Raw genomic sequence first — 25,979 nt, forward strand, 5'->3', positions numbered from 1 at the left:
GGGCCGATCAGCGGGTTTAAAAAAACAATCACCGATCCGATCACAAGATTGAGCAATATGTCTATTTAAATGACTTGTTCATTTACTGTATATACTTGTGTACTTAATTGCTCAAAAAATTATTTTACAATAAGTATGTTTGTTCATCTATTTATGCCAGTGAGACATAGTGACAGACAGAACAAATGAATGGTCTTCTATTAGATGGCAGGAAGTACATACAGTTTCTTCGTATTATAATTGAGGTTTATTGAGAATCAGAGTCAGTCAGTTGCACAGAACAGAGTTTCTAGAGGGGAGAGAGAAACAAAGACAAAAGACAAACCACTAATTGTAAACAGGATGAGAGAAGTAAGTCATTACATTATCTACAACAATGACATATTAAATATGAGTGTTGCATGGGGCTGTAGTGCTACACCCTGTGAGGGAAGGACAGGACAAGATAGGACAGGAGAAGAAGCTTGCAGGACAAGGGTTGTGAACCCAGCTGTACAACTGAAGTGTGGTGGAATTAAGTATGTAAATTATAAAAGCCTATAGGACGAGAGTATAATTGAGGGGATACACAAGCGATTTGCATATTCATGATGTTATTTGTCGCAATAAGTGCGTGGCCCCACACCCAGGGAAAGAGTCACAGGGCTGTGTGCCTGCGGATACATGCAAGTGAATTGACACCGTTTTACATGCACAAAGACTGACAAAAGTGTCCTATAATTGCTGTGCCCACAACGCGGAGGCTGAGGACCCCACCCAATCAATTGAGGGGCCGGATCGGGCCCAGGGGTCCACCCAAAAGCAGCCCGGTCGACGGGACACGTCCCACACCTAGGGACCCAGGGCGGTCCGCCGGCCCCACCGACAAAGAGGGCTACCCCACCCAGACCCGCAGCACCGACCCCGCAGCTCCCCCTACATTCCCAGCACCCACTACCCGCCCCCAAGTGTGGGAGGTGGAACCCCCACCCCTAAACCAGGCAGGGACAAAAACCCCACAGCAGGCCTCACAGCCCGCAGGGGACCGCCCGGCTCCCCCACGGGAAGTGGAAGAGGCGACCGCAGCGGGACGCAGGGAACGCAGAGAGGAGGAGGAAGCAGGCCCGAGGAGCGACAAGGGGGCCCCACCGCCCCCACCAGTAGCCAGAGCGGGAGACCCAGGTGGGCGCCAGCTGGCACCGCCCCAGCACCCATGGAACATGGGCGAGTCACCATCACACCACCAATACTCCCCATGAGGTCGCCACAGTGGTTCCCCCCCCAATCCCCGAGATAAGGAAGGAGTGAAAAAAATCCCGCCCCCACAGACGCCGGAACATCAAACACAGGGACAAGAGGAGACACATGCATGTGTCCTCTCACCATGCAAACTGATCTAAAATGTGTGAAAATAAAAAATAAAAAAACATAAATAAATTGAATAATAAAACAACAACAGTCTCGACAACAAAGAATACAGAATTCCATTGTTTACTTTAACACTGGTAAAAATAGTCTTGCTATTGTCAAATCTCACCCTACCCAGGCAAAGGAATCAAGAGACTAGATTTATCATGTTGAGGAAAGATGACCAGCTATCTACGTATATATCAGAACTGATTTTTTTCAGGATCAGGATGGTGTCAAAGCAATACTTTTATTGCTTTGGCCTGAACTAACGAACATAAACTAAAAATTGGTGAATTTTTCAGTGAGTAAGGGAGGACGTGAATATGCAGGGCTTCATTGTAGTCCACTATATAAAAATGAAAAACATTTGCAGTGAATAGGGAATGAGTGAATGATTTTAAACAGTAAAAATGTTTCTTTAAAATGTATTTTGTATTGTATTATGTAATTTTATACAGTGGTAGAGTGTCATTGTTTTATGTGAATTTATTGTTCTGCACAGCCCACGGATGTGATGTTTGTTGGCAGGTGTGCAGTGCCAGCGTCCTTTCTGTCATATTTATTGGGGTTGCCAGAGGATTGGCTGTCAAGGCTGCCTTGCTCGATTCAGTGGTATGTAACTGTTGTCAACAATATGTCAGTCTGCTATATAGCCATGTTACAGTACTGTTTGACACCTGATACACTTTTGTGAAAACATCAAATAAAAGGTTTATCCGTTTACTCCTGTCAAGTGTGACAGCATCCTAAACCTGCATAGAACAAATTGATGTACAACTATTATTACAATAATCAGTCTCTGACCTGTATGGACAATTTCGATGTATTGCGCTCTTATTTTTCTTACAGAGCTTAATCTGACTGACAAATGTCTGGAGGGTGTACTGAACAACAATAACTACGAATCAGAGATCCTCAAGGTGACATTTACTTTTTCGAAATCCTTGTTCTTCATTGTAGGGGGATTTCATTTGGAGTATACAACATATGATAGTCAATGCAGCCCTATGGGGGGGCACAAGCCAGTGCACACTGTAGGCTGGTCGCAATCCCGGATAAATGCAGAGGGTTGCGTTAGGAAGGGTATCTGGCTTCAAACTTTTCCAAACCAATAGAAGCATCCATCCATACAATTTCATAAAGGATCGGTCGTGGCCTGGGTTAACAACGTCCGGCGCCGTTAACCTACAGGGCAGCGGTGGAAATTCAGCTACTGTGAGTCATCAACGAAGGAGAGGTGGAAAGCGGGTTCTTCCACAGAAAGAGAAGAGGAAAGCACAGAGCCTAGAACTGAATGTGGGGACTTTGAATGTTGGTACTATGACAGGAAAAGCTCAGGAGTTGGTTGACATGCAGATTAGGAGAAAGGTTGATATATTGTGTGTCCAGGATAGCAGGTGGAAAGGCAGTAAGGCTAGAGGTTTCGGGGCAGGGTTAAAATTATTTTACCAGGGTGTAGCTGGGGAAGAGAAATGGAGTTGGGATTATTTTAAAGGAAGAGTTAGCTAAGAATGTCTTGGCTAAGAATGTCTTATCAGATCTTGTGATGAGGCTGAAACTTGAACTTGAAGGTGTCATGTATAATGTGATGAGTGGCTATGCCCCACAGGTAGGATGTGACCTAGAGGTGAAAGAGAAATTCTGGAAGAAGCTCGACAAAGTAGTATGAGCATCCCAGACAGAGAGAGAGAGTCGTGATTGGTGCAGATTGTAATGGACATGTTGGTGAAAGGAAGAAGTGATGGGGAAATTTGGCATCCAGGAAAGGAACTTCAAGGGACAGATGGTGTTAGATTTTGCCCAAAGAACACAATTTGATTGTTGTAATGTTACTTGTGCTCAAATATCAAGACTGTCTAAAAATTTGTTCTGCTGTAGTTCACACCCTTATTCCCCTTGTCCATTCTGTCCCTCTGTCTGTCCCCTAAAACCCTTTTCTGTCCGCATCAGATTCAGTAAAAAAGTTTAAAATAACCAGAGTGAGTATTTCAAACTCCCCTGTTGCACAGCAAAACTGTTTCAGAACCAGAGGCATACAGATCCACCATTCTGCAAGGCCATGGAGCTGAACAGGACAGGTTAAAAAGAAAAAAAAGACTGCAAAAAGGATGGAAATGGCTGCAGTGAACACTTTTTTCCAGAAGAGGCAGGAACATAGGGTGTCCTACAAGAGCAGAGGTAGAAGCACATAGGTGGATTACATTTTGCGCCGATGATGTAATCTGAAGGAAGTTACTGACTGTAGGGTCGTGGCAGGGGAGAGTGTGGCTAGAAAGCTTTGTCTAATGACTGGTGGTGGGGAGGAAGATTAAGAAGACAAAGGCAGAGCAGAGAACCATGTGGTGGAATCTGAGAAAGGAAGAGTGTTGTGCGGCTTTTCGAGAGGGAGACAGGCTCTCTGTGAATCGGAGGAGCTTCAAGAAGACCGAAGACTCTCCTTCCTGTCTCTCTGGTCACCTTGTGATCTTGCGAGTACTTGGTGTATCTTCTGGTAGGAAAGGGGAGAAGGAGACTTGGTGGTGGAACCGCAAAGTACAGGAAATAATATGAAGAAAGAGGTTAGTTAGCTCAGAAGAAGACGGACACTGAGAGGACCGAGGAGAGGAGAAAGGAATCCATGGAGATGCGACGTAGGGCGAAGGTAGAGGTGGCAGAGGCCAATTGAGGCATATGATGACATGTATGCCAGGTTGGACACTAAAGAACGAGAAAAAGATCTATACAGGTTGGCCAGACAGAGGGATAGAGATGGGGAGGATGTGCAGCAGGTTAGGGTGATTAAGGCTAGAGATGGAACTGTGTTGACTGGTGCCAGTAGTGTGCTGGATAGATGGAAAGAATACTTTGAGGAGTTGATGAATGAAGAAAATGAGAGAGAAGGAAAAGTAGAAGAGGTGGGCCAGGAAGTGGCAATGATTAGTATGGGGGAAGTCAGAAAGGAGCTAGAGAGGATGAAAAATTAAAAGGCAGTTGGTCCTGATAACATAACAGTGGAGGTATGGCAGCATCTAGGAGAGGTGGATGTGGAGTTTTTGACCAGCTTGTTCAACAGAATTCTAGTGGGTGAGAAGATGCCTGAGGAATGGAGAAGTTTTCTGGTGCCCATTTTTAAGAAAAAGGGTGATGTCTAGAGCTGTGGGAATTATAGAGGAATAAAGCTGATGAGCCACACAGTTGAGTTATGGGAAAGAATAGTGGAGGCTAGACTCAGGACAAAAGTGAGCATTTGCGAGCAACAATATGGTTTCATGCCTCGAAAGAGTACCACAGATACATTATTTTCCTTGGTGTTGTTGGAGAAGTACAGAGAAGGGCAGAAAGGAGCTACATTGTGTCTTTGTAGATCTAGAGAAAGCCTACGACAGAATACCCTGAGAGGAACTGTGGTACTACATGCCGAAGTCTGGAGTGGCAGAGAAGTATGTTAGAATAGTACAGGACATGTATGAGGGCAGCAGAACAGCGGTGAGGTGTGCTATAGGTGTGAAAGAGGAGTTTAAGGTGGAGGTGGGACTGCATCAGGGATCAGCCCTGAGCACCTTCCTTTTTGCAGTGGTGAGGGATAGGCTACAGGTGAGGTTAGACTGAAATCCCTGTGGACCATGTTGTTCGCAGAAGACTGCAGGGAGCAGGTGGAGCAACACTTAGAAAGTTGGGGCAAGCACTGGAAAGGAGAGGACTGAAGATTAGCCAAAAACAGAATATATGTGCATAAATGAGAGGGTTGGAGGAGGAAGAGTGAGGCTACAGGGAGAAGAGATAGCGAGGGTGGAGGATTTTTGAATACTTGAGGTCAACAGTCCAGAGCAATGGTGAGTGTGGTAAGGAAGTGAAGAAACGGGTCCAAGCAGGTTGGAACGGGTGGAGGAAGGTGTCAGCTGTGTTATGTGAAAGAAGAGTCTCTGCTATGATGAAGGGCAAAGTTTATAAAACAGCGGTGAGGCCAGCCATGATATACGAATTAGAGACAGTGGCACTGAAGAGACAACAGGAAGCAGAGCTGGAGGTGGCGGAAATGAACATGTTAAGGTTCTATCTCAGAGTGACCAGGTTGGATAGGATTAGAAATGAGATCATCAGAGGGACGGCCAAGGTTAGATGTTTTAGAAACTAAGTTAGAGAGAGCAAACTTTGATAGTTTGGACACGTCCAGAGGAGAGATAGTGTGTATATTGGTAGAAGGATGATGAGGATGGAGCTGCCAGGCAAGAGAGTGAGAGGAAGACCAAAGAGAAGGTTGATGGCTGTCTTGAGGGAAGACATGAGGGCAGTTGGTGTTAGAGAGGAGGGTGCAGGAGACAAGCTTACATGGAAAAGGACACTCTTTGGTGACCACTAACGGGACAAGTCGAAAGAAATTGAAGAAGATACAACATATCATAGTCAGTGCTCCAAGTTGTGTACTGACCAGCTATGTACCACAACAGGAGCTTTGAATGAAATATTGTATAATTTCCTCGTGCAGAGTGTTGTGATTTTTTTGTTGGATGTTTTGAGTATCTTTTGTGCTAAACTGAGTTGTTGATTGAGATCCTCCACCAGTGATACCAACAATTTACATATTACATATATTTATAGGACCTAGTTAATGGTGAGAACATTGGGACTTATTCCATAGTCCTTAAAAATGATGTCTGCAGAAAAGAAATCCCCCCAAAATTGACTCTGTGGTAATTTTAGGCTTGTTTTCTGATGAAATATTAGATTTTCAAACAGATTTTGGTCCGCCCACATTTTGGACACATCAGCCTGTCACAGCCATATGTAGATGGCAGAATGGCGAGGACATTTTCCTCATTGAACGTCTATGTATTCTGCAGTGTTATGTTGCCTATATGGAAAGTCTGGATGTTTTTTTTTTTTTTTTTTTTTAATACAGTAATGAGTGAAACTAGTGACTGTGAACCATGTTTCAAGGCTTGTTGTTGAAAAAAAAGTCAACGATTGAAATGCTTCCTTTAGGAAAGAAGATATTACTGTGAAATACTGTGTAAAAGTATTGGTCGCCTTCTCAAATTCTTATATTTTTGCATAGTTTCGCCACATTAACGTTTGAGATCATCAAACAAATGTAAATTAAGTATCAGACAAAAAAACAAAATCTAAAGTGAACTTAAAATGCTGTTTTTAAATGGTTGATCTGCGATTGGCTGGCGACAAGTTCAGGGTGTACCCTGCCTCTCGCCCGAAGATAGCTAGGATAGGCTCCAGCATGCCTGCGACCCTAATGAGGATAGGCGGTACAGAAGATGGATGGATGGATGGATAAATGGTGATTTCATTTATTAAGGAAAGAATATACAGTGAGTACGGAAAGTATTCAGACCCCCTGAAATTTTTCACTCTTTATATTGCAGGCATTTGCTAAAATAGTTTTGTTAATTTTTTTCCACATTAAAGTACACACAGCACCCCATATTGGCAGAAAAAAAATGGAATTGTTGAAATTTTTGCAGATTTATTCCAAAAGAAAAACTGAAGTATCACACAGCCATAAGTATTCAGACCCTTTTCTCAGTATTTAGTAGAAGCACCCTTTTGAGCTAATATAGTCATGGGAATGATGCAACAAGTTTTTCACACCTGGATTTGGGGATCCTCTTCCATTCCTCCTTGCAGAGCCTCTCCGGTTCTGTCAGGTTGGATGGTGAACGTCGGTGGACAGCCATTTTCAGGTCTTTGCAGAGATGCTCAATTGGGTTTAAGTCAGGGCTCTGCCTAGGCCATTCTAAAACAGTCACGGAGTTGTTCTGAAGCCACTCCTTCTGTATTTTAGCTGTGTGGTTAGGGTCATTGTCTTTTTTGAAGGTGAACCTTCGGCCCAGTCTGAGATTCTGAGCACTCTGGAGAAGGTATTTCTCCAGGATATCCCTGTACTTTGCCGCATTCATCTTTTCTTCGATTGCAACCAGTCTCCCTGTCCCTGCAGCTGAAAAACACCCCCGCAGCATGATGCTGCCACCACCATGCTTCACTGTTGGGACTGTATTGGACAGGTGATGAGTAGTGCCTGATTTTCTCCACACGTGCCACATAGAATTAAGGGCAAAAAGTTCTATCTTGGTCTCATCAGACCAGAGAATCTTATTTCTCACCATCTTGGATTCCTTCAGGTGTTTTTTTTTTTTTAGCAAGCTCCATGCAGCCTTTCATGCGTCTTGCACTGAGGAGAGGCTTCCGTCGGGCCACTTTGCCATAAAGGCGGCTGCAGTGATGGTTGACTTTCTCGAACTTTCGCCCATCTCCCGACTGCATCTCTGGAGCTCAGCCACCGTGATCTTTGGGTTCATCTTTACCTCTTTCACCAAGGCTCTTCTCCCCCGATTGCTCAGTTTGGCCGGACGGCCAGCTCGAGGAAGGGTTCTGATCGTCCCAAACGTCTTCCATTTCAGGATTATGGAGGCAACTGTGCTCTTAGGAACCTTAAGTGCAGCAGAAATGTTTTTGTCACATTGGCCAGATCTGTGCCTCGCCACAATTCTGTCTCTGAGCTCTTCAGGCAGTTCCTTTGACCTTGTGATTTTCATTTGCTCTGACATGCACTGTAAGCTGTAAGGTCTTGTATAGACAGGGGTGTGGCCTTCCTAATCAAGTCCAATCAAACACAGCTGGACTCCAGTGAAGGTGTAGAACCATTTTAAGAATGATCAGAAGAAATGGACAGCACCAGAGTTACATATATGAGCAAAGGGTCTGAATACTTATGGCTGTTTGATATTTCAGTTTTTCTTATTTAATAAATCAGCAAAACTTTCAACAATTACGTTTTTTTTCTGTCAACATGGGGTGCTGTCTGTACATAGAGGAAAAAAATGAACTTAAATGATTTTCAAAAATGGATGGAATATAACAAATAGTGAAAACTTTAAGGGGGTCTGAAAACTTTCCGTACCCACTGTATATTCAAAGTTACCTGGCCCAGTGTGAAAAAGGAATGGCCCACTAAACCTCATAACTGGTTGGGCCATCCTCAGCAGCAACAACTGAAATCAAGCATTTTCTACAACTGGCAATGAGTCTTTCACATCTCTGTGGAGATATTTTGGCCCACTCTTTCTTGCAGCATTGTTTGAATTCAGCAAAAATGGAGGGTTTTCGAGCATGTACGGCCTTTTTAAAGTCATGCCACTGCATTTCAATCGGATTCAAGTCTGGACTTTGACTAGGCCACTCCAAATCCTTCATTTTGTTTTAAGTCCTTTTTATTGGAGAACTTCTGTCAAATTGGTAGAAGAGCCTGTTTTACACTTTTAGTTTATAGTTATAATGTATTTGAGATTTATGGTAGTTTGTATTTATATTTTTACCTGAATTGCATGATGAAACTTTATGAAAAGAAAGTTCTGTCAGTTAAATACTGTAACACATTTTGGACCTGAATAGTGAATTAAAAAGGCTTAAAATAAAATCCACAGTTGCTTCTGCTTATATGTGCTTTCATCCTTCCACCAGAACTATTTGTCTTCTAGAGGCAAGACATGGAGGGATCTACTCAAGGAAGCTGTTAATGACTTGCAGCAGGGGAAATATTGCCTTCCATGTGAGTTCTTGAATTAAGGTGTATTTTATGATGTCATCTGTCAAAAAGAGTCACCTGCATTCAACCATCTTCTCAGATCGCCATATGTCTGCAAATACAATCCTTTGTATGTGCTGCGGCCTGATGGTGTTCAAGGAGCTGGCGTACAAGTACAGACAGAATATTCCTCAGTCTGAACTACCAGGTCAGATGCGCCAAAGCTTTTGTTTAATTTTTTTTACAATTTTTTTAATGTATTATTATTATTTTTTTGACTGATCACACACAACACAATAACAAAAGGAAACATTTCTGAAGTGTTCAGTTAGTGCCAGTGATTTAAACATTGCAACATTAGTAATGCTATACTGACGCAGAGCTATTATTAGATCAGTTTGAGGAACACATGATACTGAACCAGCGCATCTTTCTACCCAGAACACCTCACCTGGGAGGCATCCTAATCAGATACCCGAGCCACCTCATCTTGCTCCTTTCAATGTGGAGGAGCAACGGCTCTACTCTGAGCCCCTCCCGGATGACCGAGCTTCTCACCCTATCTCTAAGGGAGAGCCCGGACACCCCGCGAAGGAAACTCATTTCGGCCGCTTATCTTATTCTTTGGGTCACCACCCACAGCTCGTGACTATAGGTGAGGGTAGGAACGTAGATTGACCGGTAAATTGAGAGCTTCGCCTTTCGGCTTAGCTCCTTCTTCACCACAACAGACCGATGCAAAGTCCGCATCACTGCAGACGCTGCACCATCCGCCTGTCGATCTCCCATTCCATTCTTTCCTCACTTGTGAACAAGACCCCAAGATATTTGAACTTCTCCACTTGGGGCAGGATGTCATCCCCGACCTGGAGAGGCCACTCCACCCTTTTCCGACTGAGGACCATGGTCTCAGATTTGGAGGTGCTGATTTTCATCCTAAGCGCTTCACACTCTGCTGCGAACCGCTCCAGTGAGAGTTGGAGATCATGGCTTGATGAAGCCAACAGAACCACATCATCTGCAAAAAGCATTATGCAAAACTGAGGCTGCCAAATTGGACACCCTTTACGCCTCAGCAGCGCCTAGAAATTTTGTCCATAAAAGTTAGGAACAGAATCAGTGACAAAGGGCAGCCTTGGCGCAGTCCAACCCTCACCGCAAACGAGTCCGACTTACTGCCGGCAATGCGGACCAAACTCTGACACTAGGCGTACAGGGACCAAACAGGTTCTGTACCCCATACTCCCGAGGCACGCCCCGCAAGACTCTCGGAGGGACACGGTCGAACGTCTTCTCCAAGTCCAAAAAACACATGTAGACTGGTTGGGTGAACTCCCATACACCCTCAAAGACCCTCCCGAGGGTGTAGGAGAGCCCACCTCAGAGATCCCAGACTCTGCATCCTCATGGGAAGGCGTGTCGGGGGAATTGAGGAGGTCTTCGAAGTATTCTCCCCACTGACTCGCAACGTCCCGAGTCGGTCAACAGCGCCCCATACGCAAGGAATATAATTCTTTTTGTGTTGTAACTCATGACTTAGCCAATCAAATTGTTTCTTCAGAGCAGCTAGCTGTGCACATGCATCTCTGTATAATATTATACTGTTATATTCGAATGCTTTGATACAGACGTAGTCATAATTTCGGCGTCTGCCTAATCATGGCTATTACAAATGACTCGATACTGAGATTGTGATACCCATTCAAACATGACGTTATAAAAGATGTTTTTATTGGTTTTTTTGCTACATCCTTAAAACATTACTTGCAGTAGAACACCGCAAATGTAGGAACATACGTTTTCATCTGAACCTGCCGAAATGACATTAATATAATTGCTAGACAAATAAATGAGTCAACCACAGACTTGATTTTTTTTTTTCAAGATGTCACCCCATAGCCACCAAACATGATAATATTCAATGTTTAGGCTTTGTTCGTGTTTGTATAAATAAATGATATACATGTATTTAACTTTCGTCCAAAGACACCAGCCATAAAGAAAAGCAAGTTGAGCATCAAACAGCCGTAGCATACACAGGAAGTCAGCGAACCCTTTTTCCAGGTTTGGTCACGTGACGTTCCGCATACAGCGGATTCAACTGCTCCTAAGAGACCACTAGAATACAATACAAGGCGTCCTCTGTTTGTGACGTTTTCAGATTAGGCCGAATGAACGTATTTGCGCAGTGCCGTGTAAACACGCTTTTACGCAGCACAAGAAGGAAGTTACAGCCATCCTTCCTATTTTGTATTTGAGTGTTTTATTTATGGCTTAAATATTTTTCATATAAATATTTATTATAATTATGACCTTACAACAATGTTAGTGATACATTATAGTATGCTATTGCAAACCAAGGACCCCCTGTACAATAGTGTGATATATTTTGATACTTGTGCAAGTTTGTCACTTAAAACAGTGATTACCAACCATTAGTGTGCTGTGGGAAATTATCAAATTTAACTTTTTGTTAGTCAGAAAATTATTTCTTTACTCTTCATCTATCCTGACCAGCGATGTATAGTGACAGAACAAATAAATGGCAGAAACTGTCATTGACATGTATCCACTTTTTGTAGCATTTTAGTTTGTTGATGTGCCATGAGATTTTCAAATGTAAAATATGTGCCTTGGCTCAATAAAGGTTGAAGGTTATAACTGACTTAGATTTTTTTTTAACTACATAAGTGCAATTATTTATTTTTCTGTATTTTAGTTCAATGTTTTTACTGTCTTGGGACTAGACGACTGGATATGTACCCTAATACTGTAACCTCTTATGTATCTCTCCCACACTCAGCTGCTGTATTGTCTCGTCCTGACTGCTACTGGGGACGTAACTGTCGTACACAGGTGAAAGCCCATCATGCAATGTAAGTTACATAAAACCTGACCTGTGTCCTTTCTGTAACACTTACCGTAATTTCTCGTGTATAATAATTTTGTTCGTTTTTTCAAATTATCCTGAAGTTAAGCACTTTATTTGATCACGTAATACTTTTTTTAATTTAATTGCTCTTATTTTGAAATTCACAGCCCTAGTTTGATTTCGTAAATGAGAAAACACACAGTTGTGCTCATATGTTTGATTACCTGGGCAGAATTTGTAAGATGGCTACAATTCTTTAAAGAAAACATGAAGGGCCAGGCGAAACACATTTAGTTTTATTTTAATAGGATTAAAATTAAACTGTCAAGCATTTCAGAAAAGCATTATCATCAAACAAAACATAATCATAAAGACATTAATGATGGTTGTTGTTCAGTCATATAAAAAAAAAAAAAAGAAGAAAAACCAATATTTCACAAATTCTGCCCGGGTAATCAAACATATCAGCACAACTGTACATATGCAGTCATACGTACCCCTGTCATATTGGAATGAAAGTGTAGGCTACACCTTTTTCATAACCTCTAGGTGGCGGTGGTATATAGGAATGAAAGTGTCCACCTCTCATAACCTCTCGATGGCGGCATACATTTATAAAATGGGAAAGTTTTTAATTTTTTTTATTTTCCCCTATACCTGCATAATGCCCACCATTGATTTTTGACATTTTTTGGAGGCAAAAAAATGCACACTATACACGGGAAATTACGGTACATTAGACCTTTTTGTTCATCCTGTTGCATGATCTTAAGCGCAGTGCATCAATTCAAGTCAATGTACGAAAGTACTCTTTAGACTGATTAGAACACCCTACCCTACACTACATGCATTCCTACTTTGAATTGACCTTTTGCTAAAACCAGGATTGCCAGGAAATTGTCATGCCTGTGTTCATTGCTGCGCTTGACCATTATGCTTTTCTGGAGTGTGGTTAAGCAAAAGGTCAATTGGTTTTCTCTTCCTCTGCTTGCTTTTGATCCAGTTTACCACTAGAGGGGGTGCTTGTATCAATATGGTTCTTTTAGCCCTTAAATGGACAAGCCCGAAAAAAATGCCTCCTGTGGTTTCAGTTGAAATTGTGGTTAAAATGCATTGTTTTTTCGTAATTTATCTTAATCTCAGGAAATTCAACCACATATGTGAGCAGACCCGCTTCAAGAGCTGAGCGAACAAAGCTGCTGGGCAACTCACAGCACAATGAAGACTCATCTCATCTAGTAGTGTTCTGCCTATTGAAGCTGTCCCCTATTATGCACACTAAAAATACAAAAAAAGCAGTCATTATACATTCAGAATAGACTCGAACCAAACATGGGGCTAAGTGAAGTATTGTTATGCACATTACAGGTTAAGCATGAAATAAAATATTAACTGGGTGGACTCTGACCAACATTTTGATTTTATTTTTGTCATTTGCTGGTACATTTGTTGAGTCTACTGGTAAACCAGCCAACAGCTGTGCTTAGATTATGCACAAATGTGTTTTATCCTCTACTTCTGACCTGCTGTATTGTGCATAGTTTGTGATATAACTTAGGTGTCATATGAAGTGCCTGTTTTAGAATTAAGAGCTTCCTCTGTGCACACACACACAAAAAAAGATGTAAAATACAAATGTTATGCATATTATTGTAGATCGAGAGAGTATAGATATGTATATTACAGATTATTAAAGAAAAAGTGATGCTCTTTAGATTCATTTTGGGACTGCTCTGGACAGTGATACTGGGTATCAGTAGGTTCCTGCATACATACAGGACTTCACATTTTTTGTTTTCCTTTTTTCTTTTTCTTTTTTTTACATCAGTCCAATGGAACAAAGGCTTCTGTTGTACACTTTAATCTGGATAATTATCCAGAGAGGATGCTTTTTAACAAAGGCAAAGCTGCAAGCATCCAGTAGCAGTGCATCATGCTGAGGCTGATGTTAGGCTGCAGTAGATTACTTACTGTACTGTAAATGTATCTATTTTTATTGCTAAAAATAGTTTTCGGTCACCACTTGTGGAGATGCTGTAAATAACAAGACTGGGAGACAAGAACCAGTCATGTCACTTTACGCTCCACATAGTTTTCAGATCCAACAGCCAACCACTCATTTTGAAGCCAACTCTCTTTTTGAATCTTTCATGTCCTGCCCCTCCCTTGAAGATACACGCCCCTGGTGAATGTCTCCCTAAAAAGGAAAAAAATAAAAAATTCTGAAGAGGTGAATCAGCTCATGCGGGGGTCCAGTGTACTTCGTTTCGCCGAACAAATCAACAAGTACAATTAGTAGAAACCATTGCTATTCTGAATGGCAATGTTTGGTTTACCAGATGCAGATTATTCTCCTCTTATTATGAAAGTTATTTTCATAACAGGTTCATGTTTTATATTGATATAATGGTTGGTCAGTAGGAGGGATTGTTAGTTTAAAATGTTATCTTGTTTCTCAGTTTTATGACGCTGCTGTAAATTTGTTTAACTAGAAAATTATGTACATTTATGACAATTTAGAAAATATTGGATTTATCTTTTCTCATCACCTAGGATGCAACATAGCTTGGCATTATGCAAAAATGCATAATCCTAATAAAATGTTTCTGAAACCAGTTGACAGGTCGGCCCTGAGTTGTGATTTGTCGGAAATGGATAACGGATACAAGAGGCCCTTAAGAAATATATCAATTATTTTTTTTTTCCCACATTTGTTAGTGTGTATGAACAGCTGGTGAACATGGAGGAAAGTGGAAAGAAACTGTTAAAAAACTGTTTTACCTGGCATCCAGTGAATTGGACTCTTATTCACTGATCTTTATTCGATTGTGTGAGTTCACTTGATTCACTTGGAGATTTGGTTTGTTTATATTATAATGACCAACATTGAGAGTTGCACAAATCATTTCATTCACACAACTTTTGAACTCTGCAGAGTTAAATTCTCGCTATCATTTTAACCTAATTTTAAAAAGATGCATTCCTAAATTATACACTTTTATGACACCCATAAATTGGACAGTTATTATATAGTGCTTCATTTCCACTCAGGTTTCCCCAAAGTTGAAGTATGGATACAAGTGTGTAGTGTTTTTGCATTGTTTGTTTTTTGTTTAGTTCTGGTGACAATATTCACAGTCCTGACGTGGAGCCTCACTTATCAATGCTGCGCACGCACAAAATGGAGCCTGAAAGATTCGTATGCAGATAAAAGTTATGTGGCCTATCAAAAAAAACTTTACGGCAAAAAGTGCGCAGTCTCTAAACCATCCGTAGGGGTACACAAGTTTTGGAGACCAAGCAATGTAGAGACACATGCGGTGGCAAATAGAAGGCATGACTCTCACACGTCCACTTTCAGTATCAAATGTTAACTTTGGATTAGATTTTGCACTTTGTTGATGTGTTGACTGAGCTTTTATATATATACTAATGATCCTCATGCCTTTCAATTGCCCCTTGGGGATAAATAGATTCATTGATCAATTAATGGAAATGGATGTGATACACAATGAAATTGGCTTGTGGGGATGGGTGCAGTTTTGGAGGCATCTACTTTTATATCGGACTTTTTTTTTTTTTTTTCCTCTACAGTCCTTGTGTTCACTGTAGCACTGCGTTTCCTTTTATTTGTTGTGGTGCTTCCAAACTAAAGCAACCTTCCTCACCTCCACCTTTTAATTTTATCATCGGTTGTGATTAAAATGTGGTAATCTAATGTAATTCCCCCTCGTCTCGAAAATAAAATTATATTTAGTAAATTCTTAGGACTTTTTAGTAGCAGTAACACTTTCGATGAGCTGCAACTTTTTTTTGTTTTTACTTTTCAAGGCTAATTCCCTCCAGGTGTACCTGTGTGTGTGTACCTACGATTTGATAGGACTTTGGTCATACGCCATTTTAAGCTTTTGTGTGTATGTAGACTTTTAGTAAGAATCCTATGCACTTTTTGATAAGTGAGGCCCCTGGTGTGTCAACTTGTTGTGAATTGTCTTTCTTCTGCCCCGGGGTTTGAATTCATCAAGGCGTTAAGATTTAGTTTTGTTTATTTTACCCCCTGAGTCATGCTGTATGGTCCATTCTAGCATTCCATAGCAGCTCAGACCCTCTGCACAAGTCCAGTAGATCCCCTGACAGAAGGGCTGAGTTTTAATTATTCCCCACCGGAGATCCGGGCTCTCTAAGCCAACAACACAGTACCAAGCCGCTCCAATCAGGAATTGGTATTAAAGAGGCTTTGATGTAGTACTTTGCATTTGCTCCAAGACGGGAGGTATATTGTATACTAATGCAAATATTTACTCACTGAAGTCACAGTGTGGAAAGCTTTTGACCAATTTGCATGGTAGAGGCTGTGTTCACTGTACCTCATAGCACCTCCCAGGAATGACTGGAGACTGCCATCAAGCCCAAGTTAGATGCCAATAGAATACATGGGCACATAAATGTTTTGCATTATTCCCATGTTGTAGTGTATTGGTAAAGATAAGATTGTTTGCAACCTGGTTCTGATTTGTCTTTTTAACATAACATTAAAAAAACGAACTATTTCCAGAGACTGACTTGCTTTTGTCATATTTGCATTATTATGTAGTTTTCACCATCTGCATCAAATACGAGATGTGTAGATTCATTTCATGTTTAAACACAATTTCTTTTCCCATTATTGAAATATTGGGACATTGCTGAAGGCTGATTCTGGAATATGGACATGCAAAATGTATGTCACAAGTCTTTAGTGTACACTATCACCAAACTGGGGTTTAAAACATTAAGTACTCAACATGAGAATGACAGCCTTTATTTAAACTTCATTAATTCATGTCAACTCATTTTATAAATACTAGTGATTTCTTCCCCCCCCCCCCCCCACTACATTCATCTATCGATGTAGCCTACATTAGTATATATTTTACAGTATGTTGATTTCCCTTTCATAATCCAGTAAAAGTATACCCTGTATGTTTACAAGCAATAAATGTATGACCTATACTTTGTGGAACACTTTGGAGAAACAAGTATTGGAGGGGGGGTGGAGTCCAAGACCTCTATGTACATAATACAAAAATCCAAACTTCATGAGTTACTGAAAGCTACTGAAGTGTAATGGTTGTCGTACATTAATTCACCAAAATGCATAAAACAAATTCACAAATCTGGTCTTATAAAGTGCTCCTAAAAGTTGGGGTTTTCATGTACACTCAAAAATACTTTGTTTTCCTTCAACCGCAGCAGGTAGGACCTCAGCATATGTTGAGCAGCATCCAGAAAGAGAATAATATATTCCAGAACGTAGCAAACAATTTGCAAAAGTTGATTTCTTCCATTAAAATAGGTTACATATTAAAAAAGGGGGCACTAACAATAGTTCAGGAATGCTTCACTGGCCCACCAGTCTTTTCAGCATCTTCCTGGTCACATGTGGTTTGTCATACTGCACAACACAGTTGGCTGGCTGTGAGGCAACTGGCAGTTATTGTTGCTGTTTGACTCAGTCGTGGTAGTGGGTGTATTGGAAGGGAATGAACAAACCCCTTCTAACACCGGACTCCCCCATGGCCTCCACTCCAGTCTGACCCTCTGATTCTGAGGGCTGAGGCTGGAGGTTACACCGGCAGGTCTTTTGCTGTCAAATGTTCCCCGAACCAGTCCATTCTGGATGGCCGTGCCAGTGGTTTGGCCCAGGTGCTCAGCTGAGACCAGAGGTTGCCGGTCCTCTTCCTCAGAGATGGCAAACACAGGCACATTAATGTGATCGCCCTCACCTGGGAAATCATGCCTCTTTGTTGTCTGGTTGCTCTCAATGGCACCGTGGATGGAGGAAGAAGAGACGGACTCTGGTTGGGAGCTCTGGGCATGATTAAGACCAGTGGTCTTGGTTGGGTCTGCAGTCTCAGAGAGCAGACCAAAGCAAGGCCCCGTGAAGCGGGAGCGCCGCAAATTGCTGGTCGAGTTCAGACGCCGCTGCCTCTGGGCGGCCTGAGCAAGTGGATATGAAGCATTGCTGATCGAAGAGTCAGAAATGGTGCTTGTGTCATTCCTGGCCGCCAGGTGAACATCGGAGAAAACCTTCCTGTTGTCAGACACCACACTGGGAGGTGCCTGGAATGATAAGGGACAATTACCGGTAGTCTTCAACAACAGACTATTTTCACCAAGGATATTTTAGTTTCCACCAAGCAGCTCAGTTCTGAATGTAAATACTTTCAAAGGCTGTAATGGGTACCAAAATAACTAATCAACTTGCCTGTTGAGTACGATGCTTAGTGGCACGGTAACTCACAGGCAGAGCTAAACCTGCCATCAACAGAATCAGCACCTTTGTGAATGTCAGGAATGGGCTGAGCTGGACTTGAAACACCTTTTTTTTTTTTTAAAGGTTGTTGTCATAAAAACAAAAAGCCAAACAAAGAAGAACGAACACAAGATGTTTCCTTCGTTTAACCCATTGATTAATTTCGTCATACTGATATGATGTCACTCAGTTCACATAGCTGAACGTAAAGAGTAGCTAAATATGCAACTGTTATTACTCGGCCTACGCACCATGAAAGTGGATATACAAAATAGATCGTGGTTTACCAAACTGCACCATGAACAGTTCAACGGAACTACCTGCTGGAAACGTGGCTTTGCAGTAGAAAAGGCCAGGATGCAATAACGGCCTTGTGGCATCTAATAACGTGGATCATTTTGGAGTTCAGAAATTTCTGCTACTGCTAACTTTGACCCAGATTGATTGGCAAAAAGGTCCATGTCAATCTTTCACTCCACATGTGGTCCTGTTTGTAAGAGCATGGCAATGGTACTGGTACTGACGCTGTCTACTAGCTTGGTGAAGGGACTTGTAGAGTTCCAGCTGCACCACTTCTTATGGAGCTGCGGCAGTGGAGGGAGGAATTCCTGGAAGGTGCGTACGCTCCACGCTCTTGGTCGGACACAGCCATCACTTGTGGGACCAGAAAGTGAGGGGGTAGAGGCAGGTGGGGGCCAGTCACCCACAGGACTGGGACCAGTGTCACTGTGCCTCAGGAACCTCTCCCTTTGCTAAGAAAACAAAATGTCATGTGAATAGTACGCAGTACAGATGACAGTGGTATGCAAGGAGCAGCAGATTCTATATGTGATGTATTGAAAATACTCTAATACCAAGAATAATCTAGAAATTGAAACAGGTCAGAAAAGTAAAACATTTTAGACCTTTTCGTTGCTAAATTGCAATACAAAATGCTGTTTGAACTCAAAGGTCCTACTTCCAATGTCAGGGACAAATGGCCATGACCATGGCTGCACACACACACAGACACACACTAAACTGATGTTGTTATGTAAAGCTATTGTGTACAAGTTTGTCAAAAGATCGAGGGTACCAAAATAGCTAGCCAGTTGAAAAATGTCAATAGTGAGTAGAACTGTGCAATAAAAAAATAGGTATTTTTACGTTTGAGCTTGAACTTGTAAGCTGCAAGTGGACTATTTGCTACGTCCCCGCAGTCTCGTGTGCTGCATGACACAAGACATTAAACAACCGCGGGTTGATTCACCAATTATCAATGCGATAACCATTGAACGTACATCGCGCAAATATTGGAGGTGGCATTATGCGCAAGCACTCAACTGCAGATACAATGGTCAATGGCCTGCACTGTGCGAGAGACTTGTTATTGAAGCAAGCACGCATCTCTGGAACCGAGGTTGGACATGAAGATCAGAAAGCAGTGACTGCATTGGTCTCACTTGAAACCGTACAGCGATAGACAATGCAGGCATCACTGAACTGACCCACTTCCTCCTCACACCTTTAGTTCTCCCCACGGATTGTTTTGTGTCTTAAATGAATGGATTATTGAGAAGGAAGTGTACTGTTTGCTTGGCATGCTCAGTCAAAAACCTGGCCAACTGAGTATGTTTGGTTCACAGACTCATTCATTATTTATTAAGACTTAAAACTGTTTGAACAGAAGGGGCTTTGGACCATTTCAATTGCCACATTTCAATAGCAAAATTAGAAGCAGTGGCAGAAACTGACCTGCTTCTATCATTTAGACTTTGATAAACCCATTAAATCACAAATAGTAAATTTTGTAACCTGGGCCCCAACTACATTTGTTAATTTAGCTTTCAACCACTGTAGTAAATACACCAAAAAATGTTTTTGTTAACTGACAAATGCTGCATTTGAGGTAGGTAGTGGGATATAACCCACTTTAAAACAATGGTGATGGAAAACGTGCCAAAGCTTCATTGCCTGCAGTATACAGTACCTAAGAGCTTTTTCTGCTATTCTCCACCAGAACATGTCAACATTCTTTCTCCAGCAGTTGGATTATAGGGTCAGTGTGGAAAAGGCGGGGAGAAAGCTATGCGGCTTGTTGCACTAGGTACATACAGTATGTACTGAAAACAGACCTTATATATTTTACCTGTCAGATTGCTGATGTTTTGAGAGTTATCGGTAATCGTCTATATGGAAGCGTTACTGAGTGTAAAGGTCCTAATATATTGTAACCATGATTTAAATCTTCAGTTAAAATTGGAAGATCTTCTCTCTTTCTGATTCCGAGGAACATGAGTCACCGTTAAGAGTTCTGTGTCCATCGTAGGACCTGATGCCTTTGCATGTTTTCACTCATGATCAGGATTAGCGAGTTCTTTGTCCATCAAAGTTTTTTTTTGGTTTTTGTTTATGTACACTAAGAAAGTTTCAGTCAATGGTAACATTCTCATTTGCCTGATCAACTTTTCAAAGTAAGGAATAAAATGACTTGACAATGTAAACTGTAGAAATTGCATTTGAATTTTTTTAAATCTGAAGCTGAACAAAAATAGTTTATAATATAGTAGAACGATACAGAATTATATTGAATGATAAAGAATGAAGGATAATGGGATATTTTGAAAATTTGGGGAATAGGAATAGTTCCCAAGGTGCCCTCGATGAGTTTAACATTTTGAAGTTGGTATGATTTGAATCGGTCAAGAAATGAGTAAAGAGGAGGGAATAATGTACAAACCTCAATTCCAGTGAAGTTGGGTCGTAGTGTAAAATGTACAGTGGGTACGGAAAGTATTGAGACCCCCCTTAATTTTTCACTCTTTGTTATATTGCAGCCATTTGCTAAAATCATTTAAGTTCATTTTTTCCTCAATGTACACAGAGCACCCCATATTGACAGAAAAAAACCAGAATTGCTGAAATATTTGCAGATTTATTAAAAAAGAAAAACTGAAATATCACACAGCCATAAGTATTCAGACCCTTTGCTCAGTATTTAGTAGAAGCACCCTTTTGAGCTAATACAGCCATAAGTCTTTTTGGGAATGATGCACACGCCTGTATTTGGGGATCCTCTGCCATTCCTCCTTGCAGATCCTCTCCAGTTCTGTCAGGTTGGATGGTGAACGTTGGTGGGCTCTCCAGAGATGCTCAATTGAGTCTAAGTCAGGGCTCTGGCTGGGCCATTCAAGAGCAGTCACCGAGTTGTTCTGAAGCCATCCATCCATCCATCCATCCATTATCTGAGCCGCTTCTCCTCACTAGGGTCGCGGGCGTGCTGGAGCCTATCCCAGCTGTCATCGGGCAGGAGGCGGGGTACACCCTGAACTGGTTGCCAGCCAATCGCAGGGCACATAGAAACAAACAACCATTCGCACTCACAGTCATGCCTACGGGCAATTTAGAGTCTCCAATTAATGCATGTTTTTGGGATGTGGGAGGAAACCGGAGTGCCCGGAGAAAACCCACGCAGGCACGGGGAGAACATGCAAACTACACACAGGCGGGGATTGAATCCCGCACCTCAGAACTGTGAGGCTGACGCTCTAACCAGTCGTCCACCGTGCCGCCTGTTCTGAAGCCACTCCTTCGTTATTTTAGGTGTGTGGTTAGGGTCATTGTCTTGTTGGAAGGTGAACCTGCAGCCCAGTCTGAGGTCCTGAGCAATCTGGAGAAGGTTTTCGTCCAGGATATCTCTGTACTTGGCCGCATTAATCTTTTCTCCGATTGCAACCAGTCGTCCTGTCCCTGCAGCTGAAAAAGACCCCCACAGCATGATGTAGCCACCACCATGCTTCACTGTTGGGACTTTATTGGACAGGTGATGAGCAGTGCCTGGTTTCCACCACACATGCTACTCAGAAATAAGGCAAACAATTTCTATCTTCATCTCATCAGACCAGACTTATTTATTTCTCACCATCTTGGAGTCCTTCAGGTGTTTTTTTTTTTTTTTTTAGCAAACTCCATGCGGGCTTTCATGTGTCTTGCACTCAGGAGAGGCTTCCGTCGTGCCACTCTGCCATAAAGCCCCGACTGGTGGAGGGGTGCAATGATGGTTGACTTCCTAGAACGTTCTCCCATCTTCCGACTGAATCTCTGGAGCTCAGCCACAGCGATCTTTGGGTTCTTCTTTACCTCTCTCACCAAGGCTCTTCTCCACCGATTGCTCAGTTTGGCCGGACGGCCAGCTCGAGGAAGGGTTCTCAGAGCTCTTTAGGCAGTTCCTTTGACCTCATGATTCTCATTTGCTCTGACATGCACTGTGAGCTGTAAGGTCTTATATAGACAGGTGTGTGGCTTTCCTAATCAAGTCCAATCAGTATAATCAAACACAGCTGGACTGCAATCGAGCTCTGAGAAAGAATTGTGCAAGGCACAGATCTGGCCATGGTTATGAAACAATTTCTGCTGCACTAAAGGTTCCTGAGAGCACAGTGGCCTCCAAAATCCTTAAATGGAAGACGTTTGGGACGATCAGAAACCTTCCGAGAGCTGGCCGTCCGGCCAAACTGAGCAATCGGGGGAGAAGAGCCTTGGTGAGAGAGGTAAAGAATGACCCAAAGATCACTGTGGCTGAGCTCCAGAGATGCAGTCGTGAGATGGGAGACAGTTCTAGAAAGCCAACCATCACTGCAGCCCTCCACCAGTCTGGGCTTTATGGCAGAGTGGCCCGACGGAAGCCTCTCCTCAGTGCAAGACACATGAAAGCCTGCATGGAGTTTGCTAAAAACACCTGAAAGACTCCAAGATGGCAAGAAATAAGATTCTCTGGTCTGATGAGACCAAGATATAACTTTTTGGCCTTAATTCTCAGCGCTGTGTGTGGAGAAAAGCAGGCACTGCTCATCACCTGTTCAATTCAGTCCCAACGGTGAAGCATGGTGGTGGCAGCATCCTGCTGTGGGGATGTTTTTCAGCTGCAGGGACAGTGAGACTTGTTGCAATAGAAGAAAAGATGAATGCAGCCAAGTACAGAGATATCCTGGAGGAAAACCTTCCCCCAAGTGCTCAGGACCTCAGACTGGGCCGAAGGTTCACCTTCCAACAAGACAATGACCCTCAGCACACAGCTAAAATAACGAAGGAGTCGTTTCAGAACAACTCCGTGACTGTTTTAGAATGGCCTAAGCAGAGCCCTGATTTAAACCCAATTGAGCATCTCTGCAAAGACCTGAAAATGGCTGCCCACCAACGTTCACCATCCAACCTGACAGAACTGGAGAGGATCTGCAAGGACGAATGCCAGAGGATTCCCAAATCCAGGTGTGAAAAAGTTGTTGAATCATTCCCAAAGACTCATGGCTGTATTAGCTCAAAAGGGTGCTTCTGCTAAATACTGAGCAAAGGGTCTGAACACTTATGGCTGTGTGATATTTCAGTTTTTCTTTTTAATAAATCTGCAAAAATGTCAACAATTCCGTTTTTTCTGTCAATATGGGGTGCTCTGTGTACATTAATTTGGGGGAAAATGAACTTAAATGATTTTGGCAAATGGCTGCAACATAAAAAAAAGAGTGAAAAATTTAAGGGGGTCTGAATACTTCCCGTACCCATTGTAGATATGCACTACAGACTACACATTCTCAGAGTCAAATATTTAATTTCTTTTTTTAATATAGGTACATCTCAATAAATTAGAATATAGTTGAAACATTTTTCTTCAGTCCTCCTAGAGTGATTAAACACTGAAGTACTTTTCAGAGTGCAAATTCCAGCCTAATTTCTACATTAAAAATCACTTTATTTCACTATTTCGCACACACATTCACACCTATGGGCAATTTAGAGTCTCCAATCAACCTACCATGCATGTTTTTGGGATGTGGGAGGAAACCAGAGTACCCGGAGAAAACCCATGCAGGCACGGGGAGAACATGCGAACTCCACATATGGGGGGGTCGGGATTCGAACCCCGGTCCTCAGAACCGTGAGGCAGATGTGGTAACCATTCAATTTTTTGGGAAACTATCCATCCATCCATTTTCTGAGCCGCTTATCCTCACAAGGGTCGCGGGCGTGCTGGAGCCTATCCCAACTATCATCGGGCAGGAGGCGGGGTACACCCTGAACTGGTTGCCAGCCAATCGCAAGGCACATACAAACAAACAACCATTCGCACTCACATTCACACCTACGGGCAATTTAGAGTTGTCAATTAACCGACCATGCATGTTTTTGGGATGTGGGAGGAAACCGGAGTGCCCGGAGAAAAGGAAACTATTCATTCTTGCTTTAATTTTTAATTTGAGCTTCATTTTCAAAGGCTAATTGTGATAGACAAGCTGGACGCGTGCATGCCACATTATCCTTCCTGATCGGTCAGCTGCTATTATTCTGGGGAGGGCGAAGGTTTTGGGGGTTGCAGCCATCAGTGGGAGAGCAAGTCCATAATAATCCTTCCCACATAGTCACAAACAGCTAGCTTTGTCTAGACAAGAATTAACTGGGGGTTTAAATAAGGTGTTCCTCTGGTCACCAAAGCACCTCGAAAACAATGAGTACTTTTAGGTTTGATACACAAGGTGACAAATCAGCCTCAGACCATAGTGGTATAAGAAATTCCTTCATACAGAAGGGAGAGGGCTAAGAAATTGAAGATCTTTATTGAATTCAAGCGTTATGGATGGATTAAGTTGTAAAAATCCAGCATGTTTTCAAAGGAAAACACTTTAATACTTGATGAAAAGGACTCACACCCATTCAAGGAAGTTCATCTGGTCACCACATTGCAACCGTCAGCCAATGCAACATTATTATATTATATCCAGAGTCGTCTGCATTGAGGACACACGCAGGCAGACCACACACTGTGTGCCAAAGTATGCATGCAATACACGCAGACACAAACACACGCACACACAATTGGTGCTGGGAATCTGGCTCTGTAGATAATACTCCATTAGCCCAGGCTGCAGAAAAGCTTGCCAGTCCTTCAAAAAAAGTTGCCAAAACAGTTGCCAGCGCTTATTCCAAGAGAACACAAAAGCAAGCAGGGAAGAAAATGCTTGGCAAAACCACTTTTTCCTGAACATTTAATGACAGTGTTTTCCCATTGAGGACTGCAGAGTTTTTAATAGGTTTAGGCACATGCAAGCCAGTACCATTGTGTTAGTCTTAATACAAGCTCTGGGTCAATACAGAGCCAGAAAGACACCATCACCTATATTGTTTGCCATCAAGGTTACTTTGAATGAGAGACCTTTAATTCACAGCGAAGCGCAGTCCTCAGTTGTTTCGTGATTTGGGTTCCATTTATCGTTATTTTGTTGTCACTAAACAAATCACACTATGTAATCATTTGGGTTCCATTTATCATTATTTTGTTGTCACACGATGTAATCAATAAATATTTTCAACTATTATTTCACGTGGTTTGCAGATCTGCCTCACAGTCAGAGGTTCGAGGTTTGAAACTGCTGGGACCTGTCTGCATGGAGTTTGCATGTTTTTTCCCCTCTGGGTACTCTTGGCATCCTCCCACATTCCAAAAATATCCAGTGGTGCATTCATTAAAGACAAAATTGCCCACAGGTGTGGATATCCAAGGTGCTTTGTCTATATACTGTATACCGTATATAACCTAGATGTAATTATTTGGATTTACACCGCCTCTGCCCCAAAGTCAGTTGGGATAGGTTACAGTACACCCTTGACCAGGATAGGCAGTAGAAAATGGATGGCTATTCATTCCATTCACATCTGAGATACAGTTGGTGGAGTTTGCTAAAAAAAAAAAAAAAAAAAAAAAAAAAAACACCTGAAGGACTCCAAGATGGTTAGAAATAAGATTATTTGGTTTGATGAGACCAAGATAAAAATTGTTGGCCTTAATTCTAAGTGGCATGTGTGGAGAAAACCAGGCACTGCTCATCACCTGTCCAATACAGTCCCAACAGTGAAGCATGGTGGTGGCAGCATCATGC

The 25,979-nt window shown here is 42.2% G+C and overlaps 2 protein-coding genes across 7 annotated transcripts in view; one reads left to right on the forward strand and one right to left on the reverse strand.

The window, feature by feature from the left end:
- Window positions 1–25,979, forward strand: part of chfr (checkpoint with forkhead and ring finger domains, E3 ubiquitin protein ligase) — a 42,821-nt gene that overhangs the window by 10,405 nt on the left and 6,437 nt on the right. For 4 of the 6 annotated variants that reach the window (XM_061766528.1, XM_061766527.1, XM_061766529.1 and 1 more), the window contains 6 exons: window positions 1,918–2,001; window positions 2,239–2,309; window positions 8,842–8,929; window positions 9,006–9,113; window positions 11,709–11,781; window positions 12,921–14,397. In XM_061766528.1, the coding sequence (XP_061622512.1) occupies window positions 1,918–2,001; window positions 2,239–2,309; window positions 8,842–8,929; window positions 9,006–9,113; window positions 11,709–11,781; window positions 12,921–12,963 (467 nt within the window). In that variant the 3' untranslated portion in view covers window positions 12,964–14,397. Of the gene's footprint in view, window positions 1–1,891; window positions 2,002–2,238; window positions 2,310–8,841; window positions 8,930–9,005; window positions 9,114–11,708; window positions 11,782–12,920; window positions 14,398–25,979 lie in introns of those variants that run through there. The other 2 variants (XM_061766530.1, XR_009787587.1) reach the window with 2 other exon arrangements.
- The window catches only part of si:dkey-112e17.1 (uncharacterized), a 40,411-nt gene continuing 30,187 nt past the window's right edge, over window positions 15,756–25,979 (reverse strand). The window contains exons 6-7 of the mRNA XM_061766525.1: window positions 18,597–18,824; window positions 15,756–17,879 (exon numbers count right to left, since the gene is read on the reverse strand). Of these exons, the coding sequence (XP_061622509.1) occupies window positions 17,193–17,879; window positions 18,597–18,824 (915 nt within the window). The 3' untranslated portion in view covers window positions 15,756–17,192. The remainder of the gene's footprint in view (window positions 17,880–18,596; window positions 18,825–25,979) is intronic.

The sequence above is a fragment of the Phyllopteryx taeniolatus genome, chromosome 3 (genome assembly GCF_024500385.1).
Source record: "Phyllopteryx taeniolatus isolate TA_2022b chromosome 3, UOR_Ptae_1.2, whole genome shotgun sequence".
NCBI classification, from domain to species: Eukaryota; Metazoa; Chordata; class Actinopteri; order Syngnathiformes; family Syngnathidae; genus Phyllopteryx; species Phyllopteryx taeniolatus.